The 22,493-nt window shown below is 42.9% G+C and overlaps 2 protein-coding genes across 2 annotated transcripts in view; both read right to left on the bottom strand.

Annotated features, from left to right (window-relative positions):
• Nucleotides 1-13,243, bottom strand: part of LOC306919649 (UPF0606 protein KIAA1549L-like) — a gene marked incomplete at both ends in the record, with an annotated part of 92,073 nt that extends 78,830 nt beyond the window's left edge. Inside the window, 7 exons of the mRNA XM_079496205.1 lie at nucleotides 5,587-5,702; nucleotides 5,955-6,121; nucleotides 7,271-7,506; nucleotides 7,940-8,085; nucleotides 8,912-9,291; nucleotides 11,084-11,150; nucleotides 12,721-13,243. Of these exons, the coding sequence (XP_079352331.1) occupies nucleotides 5,587-5,702; nucleotides 5,955-6,121; nucleotides 7,271-7,506; nucleotides 7,940-8,085; nucleotides 8,912-9,291; nucleotides 11,084-11,150; nucleotides 12,721-13,243 (1,635 nt within the window). The remainder of the gene's footprint in view (nucleotides 1-5,586; nucleotides 5,703-5,954; nucleotides 6,122-7,270; nucleotides 7,507-7,939; nucleotides 8,086-8,911; nucleotides 9,292-11,083; nucleotides 11,151-12,720) is intronic.
• hipk3b (homeodomain interacting protein kinase 3b) overlaps nucleotides 1-22,493 on the bottom strand; it is a 307,389-nt gene that overhangs the window by 158,041 nt on the left and 126,855 nt on the right. The window lies entirely within an intron of this gene.

Below are 22,493 nucleotides of genomic sequence, written 5' to 3'. Positions count from 1 at the left end.
TACATGCTGCTGTGTTGTTATCCTGTTGTTGTGACTCTTATGTACTGTACATGCTGCTGTGTTGTTATCCTGTTGTTGTGACTCTTATGTACTGTACATGCTGCTGTGTTGTTATCCTGTTGTTGTGACTCTTATGTATTGTACATGCTGCTGTGTTGTTATCCTGTTGTTGTGACTCTTATGTACTGTACATGCTGCTGTGTTGTTATCCTGTTGTTGTGACTCTTATGTACTGTACATGCTGCTGTGTTGTTATCCTGTTGTTGTGACTCTTATGTACTGTACATGCTGCTGTGTTGTTATCCTGTTGTTGTGACTCTTATGTACTGTACATGCTGCTGTGTTGTTATCCTGTTGTTGTGACTCTTATGTACTGTACATGCTGCTGTGTTGTTATCCTGTTGTTGTGACTCTTATGTAGTGTACATGCTGCTGTGTTGTTATCCTGTTGTTGTGACTCTTATGTACTGTACATGCTGCTGTGTTGTTATCCTGTTGTTGTGACTCTTATGTACTGTACATGCTGCTGTGTTGTTATCCTGTTGTTGTGACTCTTATGTACTGTACATGCTGCTGTGTTGTTATCCTGTTGTTGTGACTCTTATGTACTGTACATGCTGCTGTGTTGTTATCCTGTTGTTGTGACTCTTATGTACTGAACATGCTGCTGTGTTGTTATCCTGTTGTTGTGACTCTTATGTACTGTACATGCTGATGTGTTGTTATCCTGTTGTTGTGACTCTTATGTACTGAACATGCTGCTGTGTTGTTATCCTGTTGTTGTGACTCTTATGTACTGTACATGCTGCTGTGTTGTTATCCTGTTGTTGTGACTCTTATGTACTGTACATGCTGCTGTGTTGTTATCCTGTTGTTGTGACTCTTATGTGCTGTACATGCTGCTGTGTTGTTATCCTGTTGTTGTGACTCTTATGTACTGTACATGCTGCTGTGTTGTTATCCTGTTGTTGTGACTCTTATGTACTGTACATGCTGCTGTGTTGTTATCCTGTTGTTGTGACTCTTATGTACTGTACATGCTGCTGTGTTGTTATCCTGTTGTTGTGACTCTTATGTACTGTACATGCTGCTGTGTTGTTATCCTGTTGTTGTGACTCTTATGTACTGTACATGCTGCTGTGTTGTTATCCTGTTGTTGTGACTCTTATGTACTGTACATGCTGCTGTGTTGTTATCCTGTTGTTGTGACTCTTATGTACTGTACATGCTGCTGTGTTGTTATCCTGTTGTTGTGACTCTTATGTACTGTACATGCTGCTGTGTTGTTATCCTGTTGTTGTGACTCTTATGTACTGTACATGCTGCTGTGTTGTTATCCTGTTGTTGTGACTCTTATGTACTGTACATGCTGCTGTGTTGTTATCCTGTTGTTGTGACTCTTATGTACTGTACATGCTGCTGTGTTGTTATCCTGTTGTTGTGACTCTTATGTACTGTACATGCTGCTGTGTTGTTATCCTGTTGTTGTGACTCTTATGTACTGTACATGCTGCTGTGTTGTTATCCTGTTGTTGTGACTCTTATGTACTGTACATGCTGCTGTGTTGTTATCCTGTTGTTGTGACTCTTATGTACTGTACATGCTGCTGTGTTGTTATCCTGTTGTTGTGACTCTTATGTACTGTACATGCTGCTGTGTTGTTATCCTGTTGTTGTGACTCTTATGTACTGTACATGCTGCTGTGTTGTTATCCTGTTGTTGTGACTCTTATGTACTGTACATGCTGCTGTGTTGTTATCCTGTTGTTGTGACTCTTATGTACTGTACATGCTGCTGTGTTGTTATCCTGTTGTTGTGACTCTTATGTACTGTACATGCTGCTGTGTTGTTATCCTGTTGTTGTGACTCTTATGTACTGTACATGCTGCTGTGTTGTTATCCTGTTGTTGTGACTCTTATGTACTGTACATGCTGCTGTGTTGTTATCCTGTTGTTGTGACTCTTATGTACTGTACATGCTGCTGTGTTGTTATCCTGCCCAAGCTTTTCACACTGACAGCAAGCAGGTAAATAAACCAACTTGCAGGATTGCAGTGTCCTGTCAATGCCGGTTGTTGTTGTAACTTGTGGTGTGCTTCTGACTGTAGTTTGTATTCATCTCTCTTATCATGACATGATGACTCGCTGTATGGCTGTAGTGTGTGTGTGTATGTGTGTGTATGTATGTGTGTGTGTGTGTGTGTGTGTGTGTGTGTGTGTGTGTGTGTGTGTGTGTGTGTGTGTGTGTGTGTGCTGCTGTCCTAAATAACAAATTGTAAATGTAGGGGTTAGAGGGCATTGTATAAAAAAAATAAAAAAATTGTGCGTGCACGCTAACGTGTGCGCGCGGGAATTTTTTTTAAAAATGTGTGCGTGCACGCTAACGTGTGCGCGCGGGATTCCCCCCAAACATTCGCACCCCCTGGGGTCAAGTTCAAGCTACACCCATGCCCAGCAGTCTGCTGTCACCCATGTGGATGCGTGTACGCGACCTCGAGGTCACTTCTCGCCCACAGGGCGTCTTACTGGTATTATCTGTAGATCATGCAAGTGCATTAACGGTGAGGAAAGCAGCTATCATCCTTCGCATAATACTTTGTATGTGAAATGTGGAGTCATTTTGAGCATATTTTGAATTATCAGAGTTAGAGTACATCATGGCAAGATAACTGAACCAAAACCTCTACCAAAGTGCTCGTAAAGAAATTGAGTATACTTTTATCACCACGGATGGCCAATCAACCAGAGGTGATCGTGTCGTCCCTGGCCGACGCACTACATTCGTCTTTTCACATGAAGTGATTTCTCTTTGGAATTCCATCAGTAATTAAAAAAATAACAGTCACTTGCAAGCTTTTACATCTCAAGTGAAATCATGCATTAAGGCAAATTAAACTTGCCAACATTAACTCAAAACTGTAAGTGATTTTCTTCTTCCTCCACCATTACAGAATGTTCCTCTTCTGCCCACGAGGATGAACTCTGGGTTTTGTTATGTAATATAATGCTTATGTGTGGTTGCTGTTTATGCTGTATTATTTTAAGTTTTTTGTATACAGTGTGAATGTCTGTTTTGTTGTTGTACACCTGCCCAGGGGCTCCAGATGAATTCCTGCTCTCATCTATATCTGGTACAGTGCATCACATTTCTATGGCTGAGATTTGTGTTCAAATGTGTCCATCTCAAATAAACGGAATAAACTAAACTAAACTGAAGAATACATGACACCTGGACCCTGTCGTGCCGTATATACTTCCATTGTGTTCTTCCCACAACTATCATTTGTATGAACGTGAAATAAATGGCAATGGTAAAACATATATCTGCTGTTTTATTTCAAAGGAATTACTGGCCCGGGCGGCTGGCATAGCCGTCTGGGCACCTTGGCTGGTAATCCAGTCTGGCAGTGTGCCACAGGTTCGACTCCTGATCCCGAAGGCCGTTTACTGCGTGTCATCCCCCCATCTCTCTCCCCATTTCCTATCAGCCTGACTGTATAGAGCGTTGCAGTCCCGCCCCCTACCAGGGCCCAGGAAATGATTCTCCGTTCATTTTCCTCATAGACATTTCAGAAAGTATTTATTTAAAGACATTTACGCCGCGGACAAAGCCAACTCTTGTCGTGACAAATCATGACAACAAACACAATTTTTCAGGGCCAAACAAAGAATTAGAAAGTAGAAAAAAACGGCAGGTTACAACACTTTTTTTGTTGTTTTTCTTATATGTAATTATTTGTTTGGTCCAAAATATTGTGTGTTGTCATGATTTGTCACGACTCGAGTTGGCTTCGTACGACGCTTAAAATGTCTTTAAATAAATACTTTTTGAAATGTCTATGGGAAAAATGCATTGTGATTTATTTCCTGGGCCTGGCGTCGTCATGAAAGGGGGCGGGACTGCGACGCTCTATACCTATCCCTCTATAAAGAAATAAAGGCGAAAGCCACAAAAAATATAGGAATATAGGAAAAATAAAGGAATTACTGTCCTATCTCCCATGCTGGACATCAGAATATTACTCAATATTAGTCACCAGCTGTTTAGGATCCTCATGCAGTGGAGGCTGACAGAACTTCATTTGTTCTTCATTTGTATCCATTAAGAGTCTAAATTCCATAAAGTATTATTACCAGTACATTAACCTCCTGGAATTGCAGCATAACGTGTACTATTGTGCATGTGCATGTTAGGTCAATCTATTATACAGCATCATTGCTATAATTGCCGCAGCACTTGCCCTAGCCTCAATGACCTTATATAGGCGTATGTAAGGGCTCAACTTATGTAATTTTTATATAATTATAGCATTTTATGTAGACATAGCCTCTATAGTGTATACTCATAGTTTCATTATACAGATATTCTACTGTTAGATGGATGTTAGATTCTTAGCTTACTTATGATTCTTGATGACTATTTTTTATGTATTTGATGTATTACCATGTGTTGTTCTTGCTTACTGTAAATCGCTTTGGATTAAGAGCATCTGCTAAATGCTTAAATTGTAAATTGTATAATTGTATTGAGCACTGATATTGATGTTGAAAAAAAATTAAGAAAATGGCTTTGAGTCTATACTGTAGGATAAATTCCCCTTGGGAACAACTATTGTTAATCCTTCCCAATTCACCCTTAAACATATCAAAACACACCACCCCCATCCTCATACATTATTCACTAAGCCGACCAGATGTATTTAGCGTGAATTTCCTAGGATTACATATGGGTCTGACCTGTGCCTGGGCCATGGAATCATTCCTAGGATTACATTAGCTCTGGTCCATAGCCTTCTACTGCTTCTACGATTCTGCCCTGCAGTATAAGGCTATGGGACTTTCAGTTTTAAATCTCAAATCGAAATCAGACCAGCCTCTCCTCTTTAGTGGAAATCTCACAAACGTTTGACCTACTCACTAATACAAAGACGGGTTGTGTCAATAGAAAGCCTACTTTCCTTAGCGGACGCACTCTGAGCCCCCCACCACACGTATAAACTGTACTTTTTGGCCAAAATGGGATTTTGTTTCCACCGGAAAAAAAATACTTTTAGTTACTCCGCTGCGCCCTCTACCAATATTGCCCAGAGAACTGCCTCATAGAGAATATTTTTCCTCCGGTGAAAAAAAAGCCCTTTCTGGCCAAAAAGTACCATTTATACGTGTGGTGGGGGGCTCAGAGTGCGTCCACTAAGGAAAGTAGGCTTTCTAATGACACAACCCGCCTTTGTTTTGGTGAGTAGCAAAAACGTTATTTTTATTTACGCTAAAGAGGAGAGGCTGGTCTGCATTCATGCGAGCGGCGGAAGTTGAGAGTAACATAGCTCTAAATGAAACGCATTAGAGCTATGGACCAGAGCTAGGATTACATATGGGTCTGACCTGTGCCTAGGCCATGGAATCATTCCTAGGATTACATATGGGTCTGACCTGTGCCTAGGCCATGGAATCATTCCTAGGATTACATATGGGTCTGACCTGTGCCTAGGCCATGGAATCATTCCTAGGATTACATATGGGTCTGACCTGTGCCTAGGCCATGGAATCATTCCTATAGATTACATACGTATGGGTCTGACTCTGACCTGTGCCTGGGCCATGGAATCATTCAGAGCTTTCCTCAGACTCTGACTCAGCCCTCTGCGTAGGTTTTGTCTCTGGATGCTGTCCAGACGGTTCCTTCTTACATAAATGGACACAACTGAAAGAAAGAAAGAGACAGATGGACAGAGAGGGAGAGAGGAGGCAGAGAAAATTAAAGAAATAAAGAGCAAGAACAGGGCACGCAGTAACAGGCAGCATTTCAACTCGTACTGTAGAGAGCATTTCCAAGACTTCAGACCACTCTATATTGCCGCAGACATATGTTAAATCATACATTGGGTGGCTTCTAGGAAGAGTGAAAATTCAAGAAGAAGTGGGTGAAATTCATGTTTAATTCAATCATGACTACCTGTTTTCACCCACATCCTCTCTGTGATGTTGCACTGCGGTGGCGGGGGGGCATCGGTGGTGGTGGTGGTGAAGGGAGAGAAGAGGACGGTGGAAGGCCCTCCCCTGGGAGAGCTGCTGGTCCTCTGGACGGGAGGGCTGAACGTTCTCCTGGTGGCTGCAGCTGGCCTGGTGGTCACCAGGTGCAGGTTGTTAGAGTTAACTAAAGGGGTTAATGTTCTCCTGGTGGCTGCAGCTGGCCTGGTGGTCACCAGGTGCAGGTTGTTAGAGTTAACTAAAGGGGTTAATGTTCTCCTGGTGGCTGCAGCTGGCCTGGTGGTCACCAGGTGCAGGTTATTAGAGTTAACTAAAGGGGTAAATGTTCTCCTGTTGGCTGCAGCTGGCCTGGTGGTCACCAGGTGCAGGTTATTAGAGTTAACTAAAGGGGTAAATGTTCTCCTGTTGGCTGCAGCTGGCCTGGTGGTCACCAGGTGCAGGTTATTAGAGTTAACTAAAGGGGTTAATGTTCTCCTGTTGGCTGCAGCTGGCCTGGTGGTCACCAGGTGCAGGTTATTAGAGTTAACTAAAGGGGTTAATGTTCTCCTGGTGGCTGCAGCTGGCCTGGTGGTCACCAGGTGCAGGTTGTTAGAGTTAACTAAAGGGGTAAATGTTCTCCTGTTGGCTGCAGCTGGCCTGGTGGTCACCAGGTGCAGGTTATTAGAGTTAACTAAAGGGGTAAATGTTCTCCTGTTGGCTGCAGCTGGCCTGGTGGTCACCAGGTGCAGGTTATTAGAGTTAACTAAAGGGGTTAATGTTCTCCTGGTGGCTGCAGCTGGCCTGGTGGTCACCAGGTGCAGGTTATTAGAGTTAACTAAAGGGGTTAATGTTCTCCTGGTGGCTGCAGCTGGCCTGGTGGTCACCAGGTGCAGGTTATTAGAGTTAACTAAAGGGGTTAATGTTCTCCTGGTGGCTGCAGCTGGCCTGGTGGTCACCAGGTTATTAGAGTTAACTACAACTAACGGGAAAAACTAAAACAAAAATAAACATGTTCGTTAACGGAAAAGAAAAACGATAACTAACTGAATCTGTATTTTGTATTTAGAAAACAAACTAAAACTTACTGAAATGATAGACAAAATCTGTTTCAATCCGTTCAATCAGTAACTGAATATTATGACTTATTCGTCAGGTGCAGGCTTGAAAAGGGCCGAAAATGCTAAAATTAACACTAAAACTAATAAAAACTAAACTAAAACTAAACGTTGTCACAAAAATAAAGGTCAAAGGTCAAAACTAACTAAAACTAAACAATAATGTAAAATCCCAAACTATAATAACCTTGTGGTGGTCAGGAGGATGGTGGTGGCTCTCCTGGTGGGCTGTGGTGTGGGGGTAGTGGCGTCCCGCGGCTGTGCGGTTGCAGCAGCGGTGACCCTCGGCGAGGGTGTGGGGGTGCTGCGGGGGGGTGACGTTTTGGTGTTTGCAGCTGCTGTTGTGGTGAGGCGATGCAGGGAGCTGGTGGTGGTGGTGGGGGTGGTGGTGACGTCCCGCTGATGTGGGACCAGAGGTGATACCTGCAGTGGGGGGAAAAGTACTCATACTTTTTTACTGAAGCAAAAGTATCAATACTGCAATATAGAAATACTCCGTTACAAGTAAAAGTATGGAATTAAAAATTTTACTTGAGTAAAAGTACAAAAGTATTGGTATCAAAATGTACGTAAAGTACCAAAATTATTCAGAATGTTTCATTTCAACTTTTCGAATGTATAATTTTGAAAATAGCCGAGATCGGCTATTTTCAAATGGCCCGAAATGTATATAGGGTTGAAGAAGTGCTTAGTTTTGTTACCGTAATCAAAATCTACAAAGTAATTAGTAACTAAAGTTTTCAAATAAATGTAGTTAGTTCTTGAAAGTAGAATAATTGCCTCTGAGATGTAGCGGAGTAGAAGTAAAAGGAAATATTTAGGTAAATGTACTTAGTTACTTTCCACCACTGGATACCTGAGATGTTTTCTCCGTGGTGGGCTTGACCGAGATGCCGATGTTATTGACTTGAGACGGGCTTTGGCTGGTCTCGTTTGCTCTGGGCGAAGAGAGCTCCGTCTCTCTGGATGCTGTCGTGGGGGTTAACTTCTCCGTGTCTGTCTCTGTAGAAACAAACATCACACCCGTGTGAAGTGAGGGGGCGCTCTTATCATCTTACAACATGCTCAGCCAATCAAATAATCACTATGAGGTCAATCAAATTCATACAAACACGGAAAGCTGGGCATAGCCCTCCTATCTAGTGCCCCATGTCACTTCCTGTGATAGATTTAAAAAATCACACCCGTGTGAACTGAGTGGTGTAAGGTTTTATATAGCATGATCAGCTGTGGTCTGACGTAATGTCTGACGTAATGAAATAAGGTAAGGTATTATGTAGCCTGATCAGCTCTGATCTGACGTAATGAAATCACACCCGGATGTGATTTCACAACTGGCTTTTTTTGTGCAGAAAAAATGAGCATGGTTGCTACGGTCATCCAGTTCACCCGGGTGTGATTTAATTACGTCAGAAATTATTTTGAACATAGCAACCATGCTCATTTTTTTCTGCACACAAAAGCCAGTTGTAGGAGTGGTTTACACCACTCAAAAATCACACCCGTGTGAACTGAGTGGTGTAAGGTTTTATATAGCCTGATCAGCTCTGATCTGACGTAATGAAATCACACCCGGATGTGATTTCACAACTGGCTTTTTTTGTGCAGAAAAAATGACCACGGTTGCTACGGTCATCCAGTTCACCCGGGTGTGATTTAATTACGTCAGAAATTATTTTGAACATAGCAACCATGCTCATTTTTTTCTGCACACAAAAGCCAGTTGTAGGAGTGGTTTACACCACTCAAAAATAAATCACACTCGTGTGAAGTGAGGGGCGCTCTTATCGTCATACATAGGAGGGGGCTAACGCCGCTCAAAATTGACTGATTTTGTCAAACTGGGGGACAGGAATGGTTTGGCTAATGACAAACCTGTGACAGATGATGATGGTGAGGGTGATGATGACGAAGGTGCCGATGGTGAAGGGGAAGACGATGAAGATGTAGTATGACTCGTAGGCAGTGATGATGGCTGTAGAGCTTTGGGGGCGCCGAGGGATGATGACGGTGATGATGATGGTGATGATGATGATGAAGATGATGATGAAGGTGGTGATGAAGGTGATGATGATGAAGGTGGTGATGAAGGTGATGATGCTGGTGATGATGATGATGAAGATGATGATGAAGGTGGTGATGAAGGTGATGATGCTGGTGATGATGATGATGAAGATGATGATGAAGGTGGTGATGAAGGTGATGATGCTGGTGATGATGATGATGAAGATGATGATGAAGATGGTGATGAAGATGATGATGGTGGTGATGATGATGAAGATGGTGCTGATGGTGGTGATGATGATGCTGGTGTCCCTGACGACGGTGATTGTGATGATGATGATGATGGTGGCGGTGATGTTGAAGATGACGATGGGAAAGTAGTGTGATTCTGATGATTTTGTGCAGCTACGGCAGTGAGAAATAGGTCTGGGGAAGGCGATAAAGGCATTTTAGCTGAAGACACGGCGACAGTGTGGTTTGTGTACAGGGAGGACAGCAGAGAAGTGTCACTGGGGGACAAAGCTGGGACCTCTGTTGACGATGATGATGATGATGATGATGGGGACAAAAAGGGCACCCCAGCTTGAGAAAATGTGGAGACGGCGGTATTCGAGTACGAACGGGGCAGATCCGCATCTGTGGCTGGATTAAGGGCTGATGATGATGATGCTGATAACGGTGGGGCATGTGACAAATATCCTAAGGGCGCCAAATCCGCTTGTGTCGGTGTGTCAGCCGTGTTACGGATATTGGCAGTGACTGATGAATGAGGAGAAGGCTTGACTGGGAGTGTTATATCAGTAACAGATGCAGCCTTGGGGTAGCCAACATCAATCATTGTCTGTAGGGGCTCATAATTGCCAGCATTAGATGCAGAGGCTACGGAGGGGGCTAGTGAAGGCGTCGCAGAGTGGGAGAGCGCCGATGGGGAAGCATGTAATCCTGACATTGGCCAAGCTGACGGAGTGTTCTTCTCAGTGGTTCTTTGTGTTCTTGGCATGTTTTCATGATATGTAACAAACAGCTCAGTCCCGTTTGGTTGAACCGAATACAGATCGCTGGTGTTTGCCGTTGCTTCTGCCGAATGCAGGGAATAAAAGCTGGACGTGCGTTCGTTCAGTGCTGGACGTTCCGGCGTCAGTGTGTCGGCTGGCGTTTGGAAACTGGACGTATCAGATGCGGTAGATTTATTTCCTGCTTCTGAGGAAAGGCCCTGAAAAAATATAGTTTCAGCACTTTCACCTTTCTCATAGGGTGTTCGTTCGGTGCTGTAGCTGAAGGTACTGCTATCCATACCAATGCTGGTTTGACTGTTCTCAGAAGTTGGACTGGCCGCAGGGGAGGATGTGAAGGCCATGGTTGTTTGAATGTCAAAATGTAACTTATTCCTACTGACACGGGAAAATGGTCCCTGTGAGTGAGAATGATGAACTGTCATCAGAGGTTGAAGGATCTCTGACCGGGCGAAAATGGAAAACGGCTCATCATAGCGACGCGCCAATGCCACCTCAAAAGTGCCTGCGGGTAACGGGGTACTCGCGGGGGATCCTTGGACGGGGCCCACGGGGCTTCTTTTCAGCGTCATAAAATGTTCAGTAATGTTGAAAGAGGGGAGCAGTGATGTGTGCTGCAGCAGTGATGTCTTGTGTAATGTAATGTCTGTGGTTGCTGCAGAGCTCCCGCGTAGGGCAGGCGAAGGATAATCTGAGCGCTTGACAGTGTTTTTCTGAAAGATATCAGCGGGCCCGTTCAACTGTGTCACGTTATCATCAGAATCCAGTGACAGCGCACGCTCCGCTGGACTGGAGCCATGCCTAGTTGAGTGAATATGAAAACCGTGATCCGTCTCCTCTGTTTTTGTAATATGAGCAGCGATTTCATTTAAAGATGCAACTGTCGGTTCGGCTCCACGGGACACCCCGGCAGATCTTGTTACATAATATGGTGTCTGTGAGGTGGTCGTCTGTTTCAAAAGCAAGGATTTGGCTTCATCAACGGTAGCAGCTTCACTAGTGTCAGGTTGGACAGAGACATCTTCAGCGTTGTCGTGGTATGTTTGCTGGCTTGATTGGGAGGGGGATGAGTCAGTAGCCTGAGAGGGGTTTGAGAGAATTTTGTGCACAGCATGCGAGGTCATGACCTTTGCTGGTTTCACTGATACAGAACTGGAAAGAGACATGCTTCTATCTGTGGTAAGCATCCGTTTCAAAGTTACCCCTCCACTCGATCCCGGGGAAATTTCCCGGGGAGAGCCTGCCTTTGAGCTGAATTCAGGTGTATTTGTGTTTGTGCTTGATAAATGTAGTGATTCTGATGTAGTGGATGATGTCACTGTCCCAGAGGGGAAATGCAAATTTGAACCACTGGTCCACTCAGCTCTTATCCGCATAAGTGAATCTGAGCTATTGTGGTGCATTCGAGCAGAGGCAGAGTAGTGTTCTGCTTCTGCCGTCCCTCGCTGGCTGTTATTCACAGCGAGAACTGAAACTTTAGGGCTACCATGGCCTGCCTCTTCCTCTAAATCACCGAGATAGGATGCGTGCTGCTGCACAGATGCCATGCCAAGGGGGACACTCGTTAGTTTGGCAACTGCAATTTTAGGGAGAGGTGAGATATATTGCAGCATGGTCCCCGGGGACTGGAAGGAAGCTGTGAAATGTGTCACTGGGGTTTTTAATGCTGTGGCTCGTGATATACTTGGCATTACAGAATGCGAATGTGCCAGGGACCAGGCCGCAGTCCCACTGCTACTGGCTGCTGCTGTCTTGTCATTCTCCACCTCGCGCAGTGTTCCCGTCACACTCTCTCTTGTGACACGACTACCTGATACCAAATAGCCTTTAGGACGACTAGACAGCTGTGCTGATGTAGGAGTTTGTAACATCCCCCGCTGGCTTTGATCAGTTTGAACCCTTTGATCATGCATAGTGGGAACTAAAGTGCGTGCATCCCCATTACTCGTGGAGATGGAGTTCATACCTCTCTGGGTTTCGGTCGGTCTGACATCTGAAAATGTCAAAGGGAATTGTCCGTGGCTTAATGCGGAGAACGATGAGTCTGCGCCCTGTGCTGGTGTCTTCATCATTTTTGTGCTGGCGCCTGCATTATGTTTTACAGTGCCCATGTGTGCTTCGCTGGAATTATTCAGCGGTGCGTAAAACGACTGTGCTGTCTTTTTATTGCTTCTTTTTGCATCGGTGTGATTTCCACTGCTCGCCCGTTCAGTGTAAGCGGTGTCAGATAGAGACGCTGACACTCTGGCGGGTCCACTTGAAACGGACGTCGAATCAGCAGCCGAACTAACGACGGACAGTGCAGATGTCGAGCCTGCTGTCCAGTCACGAGGTCCCACCGGTGCTAATGCTGCAGTTTGTGTCCGTGGGAGAGGCTTGGACGGAGTCCAATGGTCCTTAAATGAGGCAGCAGTTGTATTCCGTTCAGAGGAAGACGATGCTGCTGACCCTGTAGCTGCTACTGATGATGATGATGATGATGATGATGATGATGATATTGATGATGATGATGATGATGATGATGATGATGATGATGATATTGATACTGATGATGATGATATTGATACTGATGATGATGATATTGATACTGATGATGATGATGATCGCCTCCAATGTTCACCTATGAAGGACACAGGAGATGCACTGTAAAAAGATGATGCCGTGTTAATGGCCTGAGGCTCTGAGATGAGACGGTCAACCAGACCTGGGCTGGTGGTGGACGGGTTCCTGTTGGTCTCCACAGAGGTGGATGAGGAGGAGGAAAGAGACATCTCTGACCCTGGGGTGAAAGCATCTGAAGGCCATTGGCTGGTGGTGTGGTTCCTGTCCCCGGTGACAGCCGGCGAGGAGGCGTCTCCGGTTTGGATAGGATTGGGCGGCGGATGTTGGCCGGTTCCCGCCAGGAAGGTTAGAATGGAGGAGAAGGCGGGCTCCTCTCTCCTCGGCGACACGCCCCCCTCGGATACAGCGCTGCCATCTGAGTGGATCGGTAAGAGAGGCCCCGCCTCCGCCGCTCGCAGGCCGGCCAGTGGACGAGGAGGAGCGGCCGAGACGGTAGAGTTACTGCTGGGTACAGAGGAGGAGCCAGAGGCATCGTAGGCGGTTTCATCTGTTAACAGATCAGCAGAAAAGAAAATGTCCATATTAGCTTCAAAACCACTAAGACAGAGCTGTGCCAATTAATTTCAAAGTCTGAGTAATCGTTTGAAATTCTCTTTCATGTGGCTCAAAGCTAATGAATTATTTCTTCGGACAAAGAGAAGAGCAATCACAAGTGTTGTGGTCCACAAGACACTTTTAATCTGCCTGAATTGATGCTCCCTCCCAGTAAGGGCAGACAGAGTGAAAAATATGCCCGCCTAAGCAGTGTGCAAGCACAGTCCGCCTGTAGCTCCATCCATAATGACTCAAGTCAATGTAATGACAGATGAGGTTTCTATGCATAATTTACATGAACCATTTGACATTTTATAATCCATCCGTTTTGTTTTTCAGCCAAAATGACGAAATAGGAATGCCAGGTTGAAAAGTGATTACGTATTGCTGAAAATATGGATATTCAAATAGGCCATTTCAAATCTTTCACAATTTCTCCAAGATTTTTCAAGATGTCAAAAAGAGAGCAGATCTACAAGCTTACAACGCACTGTGTTGTAATGTGCTTTTGAATAGCCGAAGCTTAAAATGCTTAAACTGAATTTGATGCAACATTAAACTGAATTTGATGCAACATTAAGTAATTTTGCTGGGGACCCCCTGGAACCCCCTCAAGGACCCCTGGGGGTCCCCGCTGGACCCCACTTTGAGAACCACTGGTGTAACAGAGTAGCTCAGCCTGAATCCTATCTCCCCTGCAGGGCCAAGAGGGATACCCTCTTACTAGCGGCGGAACACATTGGGCTCCCACACGGACGGGAGACCCGGGTTTGAATCTCGGGTGCCTGGAAAATCCCACCTATCATTTACCTACTATAGTCTGTGAAAGAAAACCATCAAAAGTCATTACAATGTGAAACAGGTCTGTAGTGCACTGCGCAAATTCCTTAAAGATGGAGTGCCATGATTTTTGTATTTTTCCAGTTTTTCATGTGTCTATGAGGTGACAGTACTTCATTAGACACCCTGGAGTCGTTTTTATGTGCAATGATGTATTCCCTTTGTATTTAGAGTTTCTTCCTGGAGGCTGAACCCTTGACAGTCAAACGTGCCAATGAATAAAACAGTAATATACTGTAGTGACATTTTAACAAATACTGTACACTTTTTTGAACAAATTCTTCCTCCTTATATAACAGTAAGACCTGATGATCATGTTTTAGGGTGGAAAAAAATCATGGCACTCGATCTTTAAGTCAGTGAGGCAAGAGGGCAATTTTTCAAAGTTGAACAAACAGAATTATTCAAGATATGGTGGCTGGATGCACACGTATAGAAACAACAACCTACGACAAATAAACACAATAACCTTTCAAACATAGATAAAAGAATGGTGTTTGTATTCTTGTGGCATCTTTAATGGCAGAGAAGAAAAGAGAGGGTGGGAGAGAGAGAGAGAGAGAGAGAGAGAGCATGAGTGATTATGTGGTGTGTAATGCTCTGTCGTACGGCGGCGTCACGCAACAAAAATAGATTTACAAGCTCATAACAAGTCGCATCCATAACCTCGTGAGTATATAAATCGGCCTTTCGGCACGCAACACTGTCGTGATACGACTAAGTATGACTCAGGCCTTAAAGAGCGGCTCTTAATTCCTCCATTCCCATCACGTCCGTCCCTCTGCACATCCCCAACTCATCCATCTGGGGCTTCATTTAGAAAGATTTGCAACCCTCTCACATCCCCCTCAGCCTCTGTGTGTGTCCCCCAAGCTGAGGCGCATCCAATAAATATTCAGAGAGATAAAAGCACATCTTTGAGAGCTCAGTTAAACTTTGTATATATGGAACATAGCCTACTGTGAAGTTGTTCACACAAAGTTCACCTAACTTTGCTACTACAGGGAAAACATGCATACTGTATGTACATATGATACTCTTTACTCTTTGTTTTCTCTTGCACTCTTGCTGTTTGGTGTTATCTATGTTGCTGCATTGTCTGAAGGAAGCCAAAACAAAAATATGTTTTACTCTCATGTACCTGTACACAAGATGTAACAATACGCCCCTGAACAGTAACAACCATGAACAAACAGCACGGAGAAGAAAATAGCCGCAAGCGCCGAAATGTAGAAGCAAAGGCAGCTGAAGTGAAGGAACGCTAAGACGTGAAGTGCAACAATGTTGAAGTTGCCCCTTCAATCAACTGTGTGGGATGGCACAGCTGATATGCATACAATACAAGTGGGCACACACATAGCAAACCGTAACAAAAATATAACAAATATACCATAGCCGTAACAAAAATATAACAAATAGACCGTAGCCGTAACAAACAATGACTGAATGACATAAACCTTTTGCCTCATTATGAGCACATCGACAAGTGGTACTGACTTTAGAGCCCCATGGTTTAGTTATTTGTGTCATAAATCAATTAATTTAGTCAGAATAAATAGGTTGAGACTGAATTTTGCATCCAAAAAAGAATATCGGAGGCTCCCTTTTTAAGATTTAAGCAAATGGGGTACTGTAGTCCCCACCTCTCCTGCACTAGGACTCGATCATAGTACATCCATGCCATGGGCTAATCATCCTGCTTTCACATAAACATGCCCTTCCTCAAGATTAAAGTTAAAGTCACAGGGCTCTATTTTGGTCAGTGCTAAACCTTATCCCTGTCTTTTTTTTTTACTATTTTGAAAAACATATTCAAATTGTTCAACTAGTCGATCTACATCAACACGCTGTGAGCTTGTAGATCGGCTATTTGAACTATTAAAAAATATATATATAGTAAAAAAAAAAAAAGTTTAGGGATAAGGGGTTTAGCACTAACGAAAATAGGGCCCACAGTGCCAAAAAATAACATAACGTAAGGAATGAGAAAGAATGAGGGAAAACTGCTAATTACACACTTGTCCCAGAGGGAAGGAGAGCTTGTTAATAGTTTAAGACTGCTGAACGCTAATACCGGTATGCTAGATTGCTTGCAGGCTTGCTTGCTGATTTTAGCATATTTGCATAATAGCTCTACGCACAGCAATGCATAAACAAAGGCAAATGCCCTGCAGGGGCAAAAAAATAAACAAGTCTACAACATCCCATGGCCTGGATGGAGTTAGTGAATAATTGGTTGTCAGGCACCTGTTTGTTTTAGCAGTTTTAATAAATATATCGGTGATTTCCCACAAACAAGTTTTTGCGTTTTCAAGTTTGAGTCAATAACAGCTACCGGCATCTTTTCACTGATAACTGATTTCACTGATATTTTAGAAAAGCCTATAGAACGTGCCCACTGCACACCATTCGATGGTGGCCCTCATCCATTGAGAGAATGGAGAAGTGGCGCCATGTTATGTTCGGTTCCAAGACATAAGTTGTATAACCAATAATGACAGACAGACTGTCATTGTAGCTTCCACCTTCAAAATGTCTTATGTACTGAATACTGTGTTATTTAGATTCTTGTCTAATTGTCCAGCTGCAGGCTGTTTTCTGGGTTCACTACTGTATGTTTTCAATTCATGTTCTTTTAATCATTATCGTTTTCTTTTTGAGCCACTACATTATGTTTTTATCCTAAAATGTGACAAACTGCAATCTGTATAGGCTTATTAGTGAGCCGACCTCCTTTCGCATCATGCACAGCTAAGCTGAGTTAATTGTTTTAAAAAAAAAATCAAGAGCTGGGAAAGCCCCCAGAGACTGATTTGTACAGGGTCCAGAAATGTGTGCTACACACACAGTACTACACCCTTGATTATTTATTTTGTTCAGTGGAATTTTCAGCTACACTAAAAAGCACAACGTGGCTTCATGGATTGCAAACCACCTCTGTGTTGGTGTCACTTTTAACCACTTTTAACCATTATTGTCTCCACCAGGCGTGGAGTGAGTGAGTGTGTGTGTGTGTGTGTGTGTGTGTGTGTGTGTGTGTGTGTGTGTGTGTGTGTGTGTGTGTGTGTGTGTGTGTCTTTGTGTGTGTGTGTGTGTGTGTGTTTTAGAAGACATTTGTTGAATCTGGTCTCCGGTCTAAATGGGTTAAAGTGCTGAACATGTATAAATACTTGGCTTCATTGCTATGCGTATAAAGTGGCACAAGGAGCACATACGTCTAATATGCATGATCATTACTGTTTGGGAGCGAGCTGATTCCAAAATGTGCACCCTCTCCTCTATCTACACTCCTTTACTCAAGTCATTGCACATGGAAGATTTCCCACAGGGCTTTCTGTCAGAAGTTGTCATTTGTGACTAGATTTGATCGAAGGACTGCCATTGGATTTTTTTGAATTTTCGTTTTTTCATGTCTTATGAAAGCAGGGAATCGTAGCTTCAAATTGACATATTGGTTGTTCAGTTTGACCCACCAGTTTTGGAGATATGGCTTATAGAAAAATGTCTTGCAGGAGTAGTGGAAAAAAGACCAAGCAGAGAAAATGGAGCTTCTAAGCTTTAGTTCAGTGATCTGTGACTTTAGGGGGCGCTGTTTTCCCTTCATTCCTCCATTAGTCAACCAGCAGTGTTGCCATGTCTGCTTATTATAATTAGTTGGCCTTGTTTCTAAAGAAAAAGAATGCATAGGCCTACTGTACCAATTTTATAATAATTTATAACCTGTTAATAAAAATGTATTTGACAAAAATAAAGTGTAGTTGATTATTTGGGCTTGTTTTTAAAGTGTAGTTGATTATGGACACATGATTAAAAAAACAGTAACCAACAGACAACAGGACAGTTTGCTCTCAAACCCTCCCAGCACAAATTGTGCCCTCTTGGCTCTTCTCTTAATCTGTTTCATTAGCCTGTTATTATTATTATTTGTCTGCAGACCCCCATCTGTAAATAATTTATGCCAGACACAAGATTTGTGTTGTTTGTATGCATGTAGATCGGCTATTTTCGCTTATTTTGGGATTGTTTTCATATACCGGGTTGCTTATTTCTCTCGCAGAAACTGGCAACCCCGCAATGATAGCCGTTAGCTACATTTAGCTAATATATTGATATCAATCGTGTAGCTAAAACAAGTACATTATCGCGCTATATTACATATCGATGCGATCTGCGTTATTATGACCTTAATTTTCATGGCAGGTACATTCCAAAGCAACTAATAATAACCACGTTATGGTGACATAATGTTACAATGTTTACAATACATTCATTCGGGTCTTCTTCTTCTACTATTGGAAATAAGAAGCCATTTCCGCATTTTCCATTGTTGTGGTCAGCAGTGCCCCCAGCTGGAACATTAGCATGAATTAGCTTTAGGCGGACCAAAATAAACACACTTTTTACAAAATATCGTTGTTAATACTTCTTTCTGTGCTATTTCTGTTAGCCAGTTAGTAAAAGACTAGTATTATCTTCCAAAACGATTGTGTACAAAAAGGCGGATTTTAGCGGAATTTGCATACTTTAGCAGGGAAGCCGTATGTCTAGTTAGCATTGATTAACTCAATGGTTATAACATTAGACATAGTGACATGTTTAAGCATTTATTTCATATTTATATGTCGATATCAGCTCTGACATTTATTTCAGACCTGCTCTAACATGACATGAATAATAATATAGCTTCAGATTATTTTAGACAGAAAAATAAAAAAGGACAAAGAAAATATTTTTTCAGCTGTCCTCGACAGTTGCCACCCCCGCGATGGCAGTCTGTATATCGCGTGTGGTCACATTTGATTGGTCGTGCCCCAACCAATGCGCACAAGGTTGAAAGGAGTCCCCAACCCTGACTAACTTTAAAGGACCACTTCACCACATTTCAACATCTCTTCATATAATTGGTCCTCACTAATGTTCATGATAAAATACCATGTTTTTTTTCTACTCTGTCTGTGTCTCATAGGAGAGCTGTGGGCAGTTCAGAAACCCGTCCACCAGTGACATCATTGATTTTTTTTTAAACAAGATTTTCTTTTTTATATTTAGATTTGTATTATCGTGAGAACGATGGCTTCCATTTTAGCATTGCAACTTTTCAGGAATAGAAAGCCTGCAGTTTTTATTAGCTTGGATTCCCCATCGATGATGTCACTGGTGGACGGATTTTTGAACTGCCCACAGCCCTCCTATGAGACACAGACTCAAAAAAATAGTGCTATTTTATCATGATCATTAGTGAAGACTGAAGACCAATAATATGAAGAGAGGTTGAAAAGTGGTGAAGTGGTCCTTTAAAGGGGATTTTATTTATCCCATTAAATGGCAATAGCGCTCCAGGGCGCTTTACCATGATACTTCCAAATCGGCTGCCTCAGTCACATGGTTTCACCATTTGTATTGTCTATTGAGTCTGCCTTGTCTTTTACTAGCCGCCATAGAGTGATAAAGAACTGTACCAAGGTGGTGTCAAGTTTTTCTCAATGATGAATCACATTGATTTAAATTGCTTCCTTCATCCAGTCCTGTTCTGGCGAGAGGTGGGACTTTAACAATGTATGCTAGCTCCGATGGCATAGTGACTTCACCATTAATTAACAAGAATTAACCCATTTTAGACCTGAGGACGATTCTACAAATGTCTTCTAAATCCTGACAGTTTTCTGAAAAACGTACTGTATGTTTCTATGTCAGTCGTTCTCAAACAATTTCATATCAAGGACCCCCAGAATATATTCGTACCCCCCAGCTATGGGACGTTATCAGCCAGGTACGAACATGTTCATACCCCCCTGGACGTGGGCGGTATACTCTGTATATATAGTGGTTGAGCCCCACAGCAGCTTTTAACATTTATCCGGTTGCTATGCAACGCCTCCGTCACCACCAGCTATGGGAAGTTACAACTCCTCTCCATTTACCTCGGTTCAAAGCAGGATTTTCAAACCTCCATAACTCGGGAATCTAGGAGAGCTGTCCTTGGTGATCCTGTCATTTGTGACTTTGTCTCGCATCGCCCCGACATGTAAACGTTTCTGGCTACTGGTAAAAAGTGTGCGCTAATGCTAATGATAGCCAATGGTTGCAGTGAGTGTGTGCATGGGGCTACAGCGGGGATGAAACCGATTCTCTTACAGAGCTTAACTACAATTATTCTACCAGCTAGCAGTAAAAATTGTGAGTACTTTTTCCACCACTGCTGCAAGGTCATCAAAATGATAGAGAACTTCATGCAGAGTGTCATGGTTGCACAGGACGTGGGCTAGTCTGACATGGAGGTGTGGGATCCACCTGCAGTTTGCCCACCTGCTCTGCAAGAACTAAGCATATGGGAAAGTTAGAGCTATAAGGGCCGTAGAAAGCAGGTATCCCGAATGCTTGCCTTAAAACACGCTCGCCCTCGTTTTTTTTTTCTTTCCCACCGACCTCACGGCGACGGGTCGGCGGGGCGGTTCTTGTATTTGTTTTACTGAGAATAAGGTTAGAAATTATTTAGGGTTAGGCATATTTTTAAACAGGTTTTAGTTTAGGAATAGGATTAGGTTTTGGCACTGTTTTACTGAGGTTAAGGTTAGGAATAAGAAGCCTGGGTTCCAGCCTGATTTGCTGTGTTCCGTGGATTTGTAATTGTCACTTTGCAAAGTGACAATTACAAATCCACGGAACACAGCGAATCAGGCTGGAAACCAGGCTAAGGAATGGTAAAAAAAAAATGGTAGGTTACGTTTAGGAATACCAGGCTGAGCAGTTTCGCCGGCTGTAGGCCTACGCCAGGGCTGTAGGCCTACGCCAGGGCTGACTGTGTTTTGAGGCGAGCTTTCCAGTATTCAGACAGCAAGGTGAATGCAGAAGTGAGAGAGAGAGAGAGAGAGAGAGAGAGAGAGAGAGCGAGAATAGAAAGAGAGTCTAAGGAGGGCTTTGATGAAGCGGAAACATAATAAGAAGAAGCCAAGACAAAAATCATTGGACCTTGAACGTCTGGCAAAATGATTGGGCTGGAAGTAATATTAGGCAGATAAACTGTAGAGTTGTTATCTGAAGAAGAAAGCAATTTACCTCAAGATTTTTGAGTTCCCAATCTGGCGGAGGTATGCATATACATGCATTTCAGCATAGTGATTGTGTCATGCTAAATGAGCTCAGGTGTCTCAGGTCAACCGTGTGGAGCGTCAGCGGTACCCGCCTAGAGCAGCTGGCTTTTGGAATAGCTTTTGGTTTAATAGATGACTTGTTTGTGAGTGCAGGGGAGTGCGTTGACTTTGCTATTCCCCATTTGGGGAAACCGATCGCTCAACAAAAGGGAATTAAATGCCCCGCTGGTCAAGGGAGACACTATGGCTTCTGGTCTCCTGCCAGGGTTATTCTGTTACATTTAACCCTGTCTTGTTGATCATTCGATTATGTTGAGTGTCCCCAAAACAAACTCTGCGCTTGGTTTGTCATTCTTTTCAATCTGCTGCGGCCAGAGAATGGAATGACGACAAAAGTGTCAAACTGGCTACTTTTATTGCTAAATCGGCTTGGTGAGACACTACAGGTGAATAGGGTAAAAAGTTAACTAATAGCTATCACAATTAAACTTCTCCAGTTGATTACTCACATTAAGTTTTCTGAAATGATATGTTTAAATATGCAAATTAGGCAAGATATGCCCTAATTTGCGCTAATTTGCATATTTCTTGACATATTAGAGACAAAGGACATTTTAGATATCTCTAATTATCACTCCATAAATCAGAAAATACTGTCAACATGCATAAAAAAAACATTTTCGCCATGTTTTTAGCAATAAAATGTGATGTAAATCAGGCTATGAATGATATCAACAAACCCTTCTATAAATTCCTGCAGAATATAGATACTGTATGAATAAGACTGGAAAGTTTGGTGTATGTGAGATTGTGAGTGCAACTGAAGTGGAGATTTTTGAGAAAACAGCCTTTAAAGATTTGTATTTTAAAATTCCAAAACGTTTTATTTGAAGCCACTATTTTGAGACAAATATCTCATCTCATCTCAATTTGTGGCAACAACATATCATCAGCTGACTGTGGTTTGTACCAGCAACCAATCATGAAAATCTATGAGATTTTCACCCAGCAAAACGAGCTGTCATTGGCTAAAATAAACTACTAAAATAAACATCTAAATGTGAATTTTGAATGTTTCTTTTGCATTAGTTTGAAAGAAAACATGTTTAGGAAGCAAAATAGCAAAATAATGTCATGCCATGTCTCGCCTTAGCATCTATTATGGACAATCTCAAAGATATACGTTCTCTGCAGTAATGCATGGTTTATATATATATATATATAATTTATTTTTTGCTACTCAAACCTCTGCTACTCTGCTACCATCGTCCTCAGTCTGGTCCTAAATCGATGAAAATAAGCGGAC

The sequence above is a fragment of the Electrona antarctica genome (assembly GCF_951216825.1).
Source record: "Electrona antarctica genome assembly, chromosome: 3".
In the NCBI taxonomy this organism is placed as follows: Eukaryota; Metazoa; Chordata; class Actinopteri; order Myctophiformes; family Myctophidae; genus Electrona; species Electrona antarctica.
This window is presented reverse-complemented; position numbering and strand designations above follow the sequence as displayed.